Source organism: Ostrea edulis, chromosome 6 (assembly GCF_947568905.1).
Source record: "Ostrea edulis chromosome 6, xbOstEdul1.1, whole genome shotgun sequence".
In the NCBI taxonomy this organism is placed as follows: Eukaryota; Metazoa; Mollusca; class Bivalvia; order Ostreida; family Ostreidae; genus Ostrea; species Ostrea edulis.
In genome coordinates, this window is record NC_079169.1 from 40,851,862 (window position 1) to 40,865,039 (window position 13,178).

The 13,178-nt window shown below is 35.4% G+C and overlaps 1 protein-coding gene and 1 long non-coding RNA gene across 2 annotated transcripts in view; both read left to right on the top strand.

Moving 5' to 3' along the window:
- LOC130046769 (thyrotroph embryonic factor-like) overlaps positions 1–1,695 on the top strand; it is a 9,323-nt gene extending 7,628 nt beyond the window's left edge. Inside the window, exon 4 of the mRNA XM_056139589.1 lies at positions 1–1,695. This exon is cut by the window's left edge and continues 75 nt beyond it. Coding sequence (XP_055995564.1) covers positions 1–438 — 438 coding nt within the window. The 3' untranslated portion in view covers positions 439–1,695.
- Positions 1,696–13,027: 11,332 nt separating this feature from the next.
- The window catches only part of LOC130046775 (uncharacterized), a 215,051-nt gene continuing 214,900 nt past the window's right edge, over positions 13,028–13,178 (top strand). The window contains exon 1 of the long non-coding RNA XR_008795779.1: positions 13,028–13,162. This is a non-coding gene — a long non-coding RNA (uncharacterized LOC130046775). The remainder of the gene's footprint in view (positions 13,163–13,178) is intronic.

Consider the following 13,178-nt stretch of genomic DNA (forward strand, 5'->3'; position numbering starts at 1 on the left):
GTTGTGAAGTTGGCTGCTCAAAAGGAGAAACGAGAAATGTTTGTTCAGGAAACTGAGACTGTCATCTCAGAGGAATGTGTCAAAAAACGAAGACTTGTTAGGACTGAAAAGGAAGAAGGTCTAGCGGCTGCAGATCTTGATCATGATTACATTACCAAAAAACCTCGGATGTCTACGGTTATTGTTCACCCAATTCACAGAGTGGATGAAGAGACCACCAATTGTTCAGAAAAGAAATATACAGAGAGGCGCATCAAGAACAATATTGCCTCTAAACGATCGCGATATATCCGTAAATTGAAGTTTGTGGAAATGGAAAGCGAGGCAGATAGACTTGTGAAAGAAAATCGGATGATGAAACTGAAAATAGAAGAATTAGAAGAACTAGCAAAAGAAATGAAAGCATCACTGATAAGCAAATTAGCTGAAAAGAAGTAAATTATAAACTACATGCCAATTGTGTGGTACTTAATCTATATTCAATTATTTGTATTTTTAGCTCATCTGAGCTGAAAGCTCAAGTGAGCTTTTCTGATTGCCTGTTGTCCGTCGTCTCTCTGTAAACTTTACGTTTTCGACATCTTCTCCAGAACCACAGGGCCAATTTCAACCAAACTTAGCCAAGAGCATCCTTGGGTGAAGGGCTTTCAATTTTTTTTCAAATGAAGGGTCATGTCCCTTTCAAAGTGGAGATAATAACAAAAATAGGGTGGGGTCATTTAAAAATCTTCTCAAGAACCACTGGGCCAGAAAAGCTGAAATTTACATGAAAGCTTCCTGACATAGTGCAAATATAAGTTTGTTTAAATCATGGCCCCCGGGGGTATGATGGGGCCACAATAGGGGATCAAAGTTTTACATACAAATATATAGAAAAAATCCTCTCAAAAACAACTGGGCCAGGAAAGTGGAAATTTACATGAAATCTTCCTAACATAGTGCAGATTGAAGTTTGTAAAGATCATGGCCCCAGAGGATAGGATGGGGCCATGATTGGGGATCAAAGCTTTACATACAAATATATAGGGAAAATCTTCTGATGAAAAATCACTGGGCCAGAAAAGTTTACATTCACATGAAAGCTTCCTGACATGGTCCAATTCAATTTTGAAAAAAAAAATATCATGTCACTCAGGAGTAGGTTGGGGCCACAATAGGGATAAAAGTTTTACATGCGAATATATAGGAAAAATCTTTAATTATGAGTCAAGGTGAGCGATGTGGCCCATGGGCCTCTTGTTTCTATTTTGAGTTTTGCAATGAAGAAGAAAAAACATGGGGGGGGGGGGGGGGGGATCTTTAAAGGTTACATTTGGAAAAGTATATTCATGAACTTGCATTGAAAATTTGTGATTTCACATCATGTTGCATTTGTTGGGGAAAATGTTTTGTTTGTTTAGGACTATTATACAGACACTGTATCTGTTATAGATTTAGGAAAATACTTAGTCTTTTTTCCTTGCATCTTTGCAAATTTGTTATAAAAATCACATCCTGCTGACACATTTCAGCAACAAATTTCTCTGATTAATTATCAAATTTATCATATTTAGTAGGTATTTTTAATGTGGAGAAAATATGTTAAAGAAATTCACATTACTGTAATATGAACATGTATGTCTTGTTATTGAGAAAAAATAGTTTTGTAATTTTATATACTTTTGAACATGAGTAAATGAACCAAAGCTACATGTATATAATTTCCTTTATTATTCCGAAGAAACAAAGTTGCAGGAATTTGCCAATGTGTGCATGCATCTTAGAAAATGTGGTTTGCACCTTATAAAGCTACCAAGTCAAGCTTCAGTCCCTTTTTGCTACAGAGGTAACAGCAGAGGGAAAAATATCTTTTATAATTGATTTGTAGTCGAAGAGAATAAACACTATGAAGAGGCTGTTTGGGTTTTGCTCACAAACTTGTTACAGGGATGGCAATTGGACACCATATCCTGTCCAAAGCCTTAGCGTAAAAATGCTAGTAGCCTAAAATGTTGTGACCCCTTGTACTGGGCCTCGGGTCAATCTAATTAAAATTAGATCCTATGATCCGCTCGTCTACTATTGCTACACCTATGTGTAGCGATAGTAGATGAGCAGATCATAGGATCTAATTTTAATTAGATTGGGCCTTAGGTGAAGAAATATCATATTTGGATTGGACCTAAAGAGGAAGTTCTTTGAATTACAAAGCTCTGTCTTATCTGTCCAATTTTATAGATCCTCAGATAAGAGACAATAACATGTTTTGGCTTAAATTCCGATTTCCACTTGAATCTTGATATTCTTGTCCTATTCTGTCAATGTCTTAAACTCTTTAATTTGCAGATACTAGAAATTTGATGAAGCAATATTTCATTTTTGGAATCATTGATTTATCAATCATTTCATCACAATATTCAGATTTTGGAAATAAGAGTGAATCAAAGGCCTGAAGGGTCTGAGAGTCGACTCGCTCTTCATTTGCTATTCGAGTATTCAATTAAAAAGTAGAGTTGGGAGTTGATTTTTGCATTGAATTACAATAGGAAAATTATTTTTCAGCACAAATCATGTCTTTGATTGTGCAATATATCACTATGTCCAGTTTGACCTTTGAGCATGTGAACCCAAATTTAATACCTAAGGGGTCATTTACTCCTTATGATGTACCAGTGTACCAAGTTTGGCGTCTGTGAAGCAAAGGTTTCTCAAGATATCAAGCAGACAGTATATTCCTATGTCTAGTTTGACCCTTGACCTAGCTTTAAGCATATGGCCTCAAAAATCAATTAGGGTCATCTACCCTCTAGGATGTACCAGTCCCTGATAGCAGTACATTGTTGGCCCAATGCCACTTTTTGGTCAGTTGGGTTAGCTGCAATGGCCCAACAAACAATAATGATAGTTGGCAATGTATTATGGGGCCAACGTTGGTGTAATACCATATAAGAGGCCCACAGTCCTTATCAGTCACCTGAATACTAGTGAAAAAGTATCACTACTTCCATGGGGTATGAAATCTGGAAAAAAAAATTTTGTTCTGAATATGTAAAACTTATACGGTACCAATTTTGATGCACCAGATGCGCATTCCGACAAATAATGTCTCTTCAGTGATGCTCAACCGAAATGTTTGAAATCTGAAATAACAATGAAGTTTTAGAGCTATTATAGGGGAAAACAGTGTGCCCAAAGAGTGGAGTCAAATTCGTCTAAGGATAAGAGCTATGCGTGAGGGAGATAATCCTTAATTTTGAAATGAATTTCTAAATTTTATAACAGCAATTAAATATACATCCGTATTTTCAAGCTAGTAACGAAGTACTTAGCTACTGGACTGTAGAGACCCTCGGGGACTAACAGTCCACAAGCAGAGGCCTCGACCCAGGGGTCATAATGTAAAACTTATACGGTACCAATTTTGATGCACCAGATGCGCATTTCGACAAATAATGTCTCTTCAGTGATGCTCAACCGAAATGTTTGAAATCCGAAATAACAATGAAGTTTTAGAACTATTATAGGGAAAAACAGTGTGCCCAATATCTAAGCTAAATTCTAATGTTCAGCAACAGTATAAAACAAGATGTGTTCTTAAAACTTCACTGCCTTCAAAAGTGCATACATTGATGAAAGGCTTTGAATAATAGGTGTATTAACATTAAAGGAAATTTTTTAATTTAATTCATGTTTTGAATTAATAATGTCAATCGCAACACTCGTGGGCAACTTAGCTCACATGAGAGATTGGACATCAATGGTGAAATGAATTTATATCAGTAATTTGTAATGAAAGGATAGAAGGAAATAAAATTGACCACACTTTTCATTTTCTGATCTTTTTGAGCAATTAATTTCTCAGCTTTCATGCAAGAAAGTAAATGCACATTGATACTTTAGCTCACCAGAATATTACGATCTTAGTCATTAGTAATTATGAATAGATTGATATGATATAGGGGGAAATATATGATGTTGGGTGCTTTATTATCTCAAGACTGATCCTATTTTCATGTGCCAATCCATTTGAAATCATATTGCATTCAAAAATCTTTTCTGTAAATTAGCTCACCTGAAGAGTGATAACCATTGCTTTGTAACAAAAGAAATCAACAAAAGAAATCTTTTGAGCAAGTGGTGTAAGGAAGCAGGATTAAATAATGAAACAAACACTTTCTCTGTAATATCTGGTAAATAATACCTCCATCTGGTGACTGTTATCAAAAATTGTGCATTAGCTCACCTGATTCTGACATTGCGCATAACCAACTAAAAACAGTATAACACGAGTTTTATGACTGCTTTTAGAGCTGTAATCTGTGAAGACAAGGCAGAAGGAACATCAAGGCAAGGTAAAGGACCCCTAAAACTATCATTCACCACTTTCAGTTTTGGGCTGTAGTGGTAACACCTGGTGGCTCCCGGAGGTCGGGACAGATTTCGAGTCCCTATTTCTACTGTAGGAGGGGTGAAAGGGACAATGTATCCATTGATTTAGGTAGAGAATACTAAGGGGTACTCGATGCCATGTAAAGAAAAGTTCTTGGATACCTGGAAGTATTGTTTAGCTCACCTGAACTTTGACATTTTTCATATCTCGTTGAGAATAATGGGGTTTTATGACTGCTTTCAGAGCATTAATCTTTGAAGACAAGGCAGAAGGAACATCAAGGCAAGGTAGAGGACCCCTAGGACTATAATTTACCGCTTTCAGTTTGGGGCTGTAGTAGTACCACCCAGTGGCTTCCGGGGGTAGGGACAAATTTCGAGTCCCTATTTCTACTCCATAAGATGAAACAAGGGCAATGTATCCATTGATTGAGGTAGAGAATGCTAAGGGGTACTCCATGCCATGTAAAGAAGAGCTCTGGGATACCCGAAAGTATTGTTTAGCTCACCTGAACTTTAAAAATTTTCGTATCTCGTAGAGAATAAAGGGGTTTTATGACTGCTTTTTCAGCATTAATCTTTGAAGACAAGGTGGAAGGAACATCAAGGCAAGGTAGAGGACCCCTAGGACTATCATTTACCGCTTTCAGTTTGGGGCTGTAATGGTACCACCTGGTGGCTCCCGGGGGTCGGGACAGATTTGGAGTTCCTATTTCTAACTATAGCAGGGGTGACAAGGACAATTTATCCATTGATTGAGGTAGAGAGCACTAAGGGGTACTCGATGTCATGTAAAGAAAAGCTCTGGGCTACTCGACAGTATTGTTTAGCTCACCTGAACTTTAACATTTTTCGTATCTCGTAGAGAATAAAGGGGTTTTATGACTGCTTTTCCAGCATTAATCTTTGAAAACAAGGCGGAAGGATCATCAACGCAAGGTAGAGGACCCTCGGGACTATCATTCACCGCTTTCAGTTTTGGGCTGTAGTGGTACCACCCGGTGGCTCCCGGGGGTTGGGACAGATTTTGGGTCCCCAATTGTTACACTAGGAGGGGTGACAAGGAAAATGTATCCATTGACAGTGGTAGAGAGTACTAAGGGGTACTCGATGCCATGTAAAGAAGATCACTGGGATACCCGAAAGTGTTGATTAGCTCACCTGAACTTTGACATTTTTCGTTTCTTGTAATAAAAAGGGGGTTTAATGACTGCTTTCAGAGCATTAAACTTTGAAGACAAGGTGGAAGAAACATTAAGGCAAGGCAGAGGACCACTAGGACTATCATTTACCGCTTTCAGTTTGGGGCTGTAGTGGTACAACCCGGTGGCTCCCAGGGTCGGGACAAATTTTGAGTCCCTATTTCTACTCTATATGGGGAGACAAGGACAATGCATCCATTGATTGAGGTAGAGAATGCTAAGGGGTACTCGATGCCATGTAAAGAACAGCTATAGGATACCTGGAAGTATTGTTTAGCTCACCTGAACTTTAACATTTTTCGTATCTCGTAGAGAAGGTGGAGTTTTATGACTGCTTTTCCAGCATTAATATTTGAAGACAAGGCGGAAGGAACATGAAGATAAGGTAGAGGATCCTCAGGACTTTCATTTCCCGCTTTCAGCTTGGGGTTGTAGTGGTACCACCCGGTGGCTCCCGGGGATCGGGACAGATTTTCAGTTCCCATTTCTACTCTAGGAGGGGTGACAGGGACAATGTATCCATTGACAGTGGTAGAGAGTACTAAGGGGTACTCAATGCCATGTAAAGAAGAGCGCTGGGATACCCGGAAGTATTGTTTAGCTCACCTGAACTTTGATATTGTTTGTTTCTTGCAATGAAAAAGGGGGTTTAATGACTGCTTTCAGAGCATTAATCTTTGAAGACAAGGTGGAAGGAACATCAAGGCAAGGTAGAGGACCCCTAGGACTATAATTTACCGCTTTCAGTTTGGGGCTGTAGTGGTACCACCTGGTGGCTCCCGGGGGTCGGGACAGATTTGAAGTCCCTATTGCTACTATATCAGGGGTGACAAGGACAATGTATCCATTGATTGAGGTAGAGAGTACCAAGGGGTACTCGATGCCATGTAAAGAATAGCTCTAGGCTACTCGAAAGTATTGTTTAGCTCACCTGAACTTTGGCATTGTTTGTTTCTCGCAATGAAAAAGGGGGTTTAATGACTGCTTTCAGAGCATTAATCTTTGAAGACAAGGCGGAAGGAACATCAAGACAAGGTAGAGGACCCCTAGGACTATCATTTACCGCTTTCAGTTTGGGGTGTAGTGGTACCACCCGTTGTTTCCCGGGGGTGGGGTCAGATTTCGAGTCCCCATTTCTTCTCTAGGAAGGGTGACAGGGCAATGTATCCATTGATTGAGGTGGAGGGTACTAAGGGGTACTCGATGCCACGTAAAGAAGAGCTCTGGGATACCCCGAAGTATTATTTAACTTACCTAAAGAAGAGGTTTTTGATACCAGGAAATATTGTTTAGGTCGTCTGAATTTTGATATTTTTCATACATATATCTCATATATAGAGATTACTCGGTATAATGGATTTCATCTTTCCATCGTAAAGATTCTCCATAATATCTAGACTTATCAATCCACGCATTCTGTTTGAAGCCGTAGAGGTACCACTTGGTGGCCCTAGTGGGTCGTGACAGATTGATGGTCTTTACGTCTAGTCTTTCATCTACTCAGGAAGGGTCAGAGAGACCACTGAACCTCGATGGGGATTCTAGAAGGTATTTCATTACAAGCAGGCAAAGTATGTGTGGTACCTTACGGTGTTTTTAAGATCGCTGAAAATTACTTCTTTGGAAAGATGAGAGAAAGAAATATTGCTGTATTTGAAGAGAGAACAAACCTGATGGCATAAAAAGTTTTGTGTGTCTTCAGGAGCGATGGCATACTAGTATTTGATCTATTTAAATTATTTCATAGCTATATATTTTACATTATTGCAACCATAAACGGAGTATCATGTGGGAAGTGATTGGTCTTTGAGGAACAAGCAGATTATCAATTAAAAATGCAATGATTTTCCTTAGAAAATTGCGAGTAGTACAAAGTATCCCTAGTATTGTGAAAGAGCATCGGTAGGTACTATGGAAAATCGATATAGATTTAGTTAACTACCGCCATTTAAATGAGCTGGCGACCGCGATTTAATTTAAGTGGTGGCCGCCATTCATTATCTGACAACCGCCACTTATTATCTGGCGGTAACCACTTAAGCTGAATGGTGTCCAACACATAATTCACCTGTTGTTTAACTGCCGGCGGTCACTTAATTCAGTTTTTGGCCGCGAATTGATGGTGGGTTTTACTTAATTTATGTGACGACCACCACTTCAGTTACTGTAAACTAACTTTTATTCGCGGCTACTGTATTCCGCGATTTACCTGCGGTAAGCTGGTTCGCGGCAAGTAATTTTCGCGATCGACTCTTTTCGGGCCTCTGACAAACGTTCAAGGACTGGTTCACGACTAGAGATATTCACGATAATGAGGTTTTCCCGAATCTTGCGAAATTTTATCGCACCCGAATAATAGTTGGCTTACTGTATCTAGCTTTCTCCAATTTAAAGAAATATATAATCAACTTTATATTGCAGTATTGAATGCCAAATTAAAATAAACTCAAATAATAGAAGATATCTTTAATTATTTGAAGATATCATCAATTCATTTGATGCGCACAACAAATCCATTAAATATCTCCGCAAATAACCAATGATATCTTCAATTCTGAATTCTGGATGCACCACAGGTTAAACAAGCAATTAATTATAACAATGAAAATAAATAACAATCATTCAGAGGTACTGATACTGGCAAAGTTAACACTTCTGCACTGCACACATCTATAATTACATTTATACATGAAATACTAATTGTAGACAGGATTTAAATTAACAACCTGATATATTAGATAAGTTAACCTAACTGTTTCAGAAACAGCTGAAAATGATATTGTTGCTTGAATACATATAAAACTGTAATCAAATCAGTATAATTATAGTTTAGTAAGTACAGTATGCAAGTATAAAAAAATATGCACGTCCTTTAACGTAGTATTTGTTTTCTCTCTTTTTTTTTTTTATTGTTTTATTAGTACATACCTATTCCATTTAGAAATTCAATGAGAATTTTTAAAAGAAATGGTTGCCATAACTGGAAATTAACATATATTTATCCATTGATATGTAAACATAATATACAGTACTAGGTCATAAGTAAGTTCCCAAAGAAAATGTCCACTATATATTTAATACAAAACCATATACTTTTAAACAATTTTTCTGACCGCATTTCTTCATCAATTTTGATGAAATAAAAAGCACTGATCTCAGAAGTATTCACAGTAGCATATAATAATTTAAGAATAAATATATGATAATATTAGGTAAAGATATGACGATTTTAACACGAATCTTAATTTGAGAGTATATACTATTTATATAAGTATGTGTAATTTGGGGGGGGGGGGGGGGGGGGGGTAAGAGAAGATTTTGAAAAAAGATAGATTTGCATTAAATATATAGAGAAAATTCTCTTTGTGAACTTACTTATGGCCAACTACTGTAGTAAGAAATACCGTTGTGTACAGAAATGAAACGTACGTTACAAGCCAGAGCAGGTATTTTATATTTCATTATCAGTGATATATAAAAGGTACGCATAACAACAGATTTTTTGATGAAGTTCGATAGCATGAATGAGTTAAAAAATGATAAGTTCTATTGTGTGTTTTTCAAGTTGGTAAATCGCAGAGCTCAGATAAGGTGCGTATCATCGTAAATACTCATTAAATTTTTACCAAATACGCATTTAAGTTGAAAATCATGCGTATAATTACTCATTAGCGAATGTAAATACGCTTTACACTCCCAAAGTAATGCTTATTAGTCCGCGTATTTGTGATACATGTAGTATGATATAAATATGAATTATCTATTCATATGAATTGAAAAAAGTTGTCTAACTTTGCACAAAGTATATGACCGCGTGGTTTTGAAGTTCTTTATGTTTAAGATTCTAATGAAATCAGAAACAATGCAGAAATTAGTAATTGGATACAAGTTTGACGAGATCACTGATTTTGAAATCTGGTGATGTAAACAAATTTAACATGGATATGCCATTTTTAGACGATATTGTTCCCATTTCTGAAATTGTAGATGATGATTCTGACTACATATAATAACGACATTATGGGGGGATGCACCTTATATATTGTAACGTACAATTCTTATATCATAAACTACTCAAATGTATTGAAGATCGAACTTTACATTCCGTCAATCATGATGCATTATTTCCACTGTCAGAGAATGATAGTGTCAAATATTCCAAACATTAATATATATTGTTTGTAACATACACGTACATCTGTTAGCAATGCTAGATTGAAGGAACGTGAAATGTTGTATGAAATATCATTTGTAAATGATGGTTTTCCTATTAGATATGAGGTTTCAATGTGGTCCTATCAAATCCTTTACAAATACGATTTATAGCTTGAGAATTGTGAATAAAGACAATAGAGCATTTATATAAAAAATTATCCACCATTTTTTCTGCTTGTCAGGATGTTTTGAGAAGCCAATAAACTTTCAATTTGTGATTCCGACCCCCTTTCCTTTGAAAAACGATGATACCCCCTGGTCAATGGATATTTATTGTTAAGGCAATACTAGTTATACTTGATGATTATGATAGCCCCATATAGACAATTTCATCTCTATATTCATATTTGCAGAAAATGTCACTCAACAGAGCGGAAAGTCGACACATACACACACACACATATATACCAAAATTAAGTATGGAAAATGAGTTTTGCAAACGTGAAATGTACGTTATGTGTGCGTTATCTGTTTTGGAACCCCATGAGTGCAGACACTTAAGGTTTCTACAATGTGTATGATTTCCTTTATGTCTGAGTTTATAATGTTTGACAACAATATCTTAACACGGTTTCCATTGATGTTTTCAATATTCTGGCAGCATAATTTCGTATCAGACATTATACGTATTGATAGAGACACTAATGCAATATCACCTTTCAAAAATGAATACATGATCTCAGCGAAGCGTACATTGTGTTAATTTACTTGGTATTGAGGGTGCTTATGTTTGACATTGTGTAAAAAATGAAACGCATTATAATTACATGCATATAATTATTTCATTTATCATATTTTAATCCCAATAAAGGCCATTAATTATTGAAAGTAAATGATACAACTTGACTCTTTGAAGACACCCTATTGTGTATACACAGTTACCAACACATGACCCCCATATCCTGTTACTGTAGCCTGTTTAACACCCCTCTGTGTATACACAACTACTGACAGAAGACCCTGTTTATTGAAACCCTATATAAACCTCCAATGACACCTCAGGCATTTGGTATTGTGCTATTTGTATACATGAAATATGTATGATTTGATGAGAAATATAAATTTCTTTGTGCTATATGGAATATAGTCAAATGTATATTAATGAGGGGAAAAAAAAGAAAAGAAATAATGATACATAAATAAGTCAGTGATTTCAATGCATTGCTCTATAATAAAATGGTTTTTTAGTAAGCAAACAATTTACCACTTTGTAACCACCATCATATTTATACAAATCAGGACGTTAGCCATAAGAAAAATATGAATTTTTGAATCATTCATAGTTTCCATATGTTTCCAGCTCTAGCCACGTGGAGGCCTCCTTTCTGTAGAGTCATAATTTCTGTTTTTGAAATGAAAAATTTATAGCCAAAGGACCAAAACCATGAAGAGTAGAACATACAAAAAAATTATATCAAAAATAAATAAATGTTGTGATACTAACATTAACCAATTTCAGTTGTTGATAATTTGTTTTTCTACTGTGTGAAATAAAATTAGTGAAGCGTAATAACCAAAACCATAAAGAATGTAGTGGACAACAATGTAAATTACACAAAAAAATCTATGGTATTTCATTAACATAATACAATTTTTCTGTTTGTAAAAAAGAAAGTATTAAAGTCAAAGGACCAAAGCCATAAAAATGCACTAGATAAAATAATGTAAATACTATATTTGTACAATAACATTATCATAGAATTACAAACAATTGAATTTCTTCCTAACCTACACAAGATCAAGCTTAGAGTAGGATTACTTTCAGGCTTATTCCTCCCCCGCCAGACGGGTGTGTCCAGTGAATACAGCTTGATATTATGTAGGTTAGAACTTTTAGAGTAGGGTTACTTTCAGGCTTATTCCTCCCCCGCCAGACGGGTGTGTCCAGTGAATACAGCTTGATCTTGTGTAGGTTAGAACTTTTAGAGCAGGGTTACTTTCAGGCTTATTCCTCCCCCGCCAGACGGGTGTGTCCAGTGAATACAGCTTGATCTTGTGTAGGTTAGAACTTTGAGTAGGGTTACTTTCAGGCTTATTACTCACCCATTCCATTTGCATTTTGTTAATTTTAATGTTCATATATTCTGCCCTTTAGCTGCATAACTTTTTTAATGCTAATATAATGTTACAAATGTTTTTTTTTTTTTCAATTATGAATCTCATATGGTCTTTTAAAATTCTCTAAATATTTATTTTTTTGTTTTGTTGTAATGGTTTTTGTTGGCATCCTCTTTTTCCCAAACAAGGATATCGTAATGAAATATATAATCTTAATGATTTTTATATGAAACGGATTGCTTTATTTTAAAAAAAAATTATAATTATGTAATATTGAAATATTTTTTATGGTATTAAGTGTTTATATTCCTATCTCTTTTCATCTATTGATCTGTTCTTTTTATGGTCAAGGTCCTAAAATATTTCATTGCTTCATTTAAAAAACAAACTAAAGATGTTTCGTGTATTTTTAATTTTTGTCTCTCGTATTTATAGTTTTGGTCCTTTGGTTTTGATATTTTTATCTAACATGAGCAGAAAATGACATGCCAATGAAATTCTTGTTTGTAAATGTAAAACTAAAGATGTTTTAAATTTTTGTCTCTTTTATTCTTGATAGTTTGGTTTCCTTTGGTTTCAATATTTTTTATTTAACATAAGCAAAAAATAAATTATAAATTGATTTCTTGTTTATAAATGTAAATTTAAAGATGTTTTATGTGTTTTAAATTTTTGTATGTTGTGTTCTTCATGATTTTGGTCCTTTGGCTTTAAATTTTTCATTTCAAAAAAAAAAGAAATTATGGCTCTACAGAAAGGAGGCCTCCACGTGGCTAGAGCTGGGAACATATGGAAACTATGAATGTTTAAATAAACTTCAAATTCACGTTTTCCTTATGGCTAACTTCCTTATTTATATTAGTGTGTATGTGTGTGTATTTGTCTTGCAAGAAAATTATTTAATCACTGAAATTACATACTCATGCCTGCTTTTGAGATTAAAAAGTGTTTGAAATAATTAAATACTGGTGTTAAATTCATGATATTTAATAATAAAAAAAAATTAAAAATCCATTGAATTCATTTTGGTGACAAAATGACAGGTGATGGGGCATCAACTTACATTAAAAAATAAAAAATTATACATATATTTGAATTTATAAACTTAGAAAAACCCACCAACATTTAAACTACATCATCGTCTTTAATTTGATCGGGCGTGGTATACCTAATAAAACGTCACAAGCAATGGCGCCGGCAAATGGCGCCGGATGTATTGGATTTTTCTATGAATTGGCTGTATAACGGTAACGGTACCAATTCAGTGTACCATTTTTTCCAGATAACCATTTCTCAACCCATCTAAGAGGATTCCCTGGGTACGTTATTGCAGTA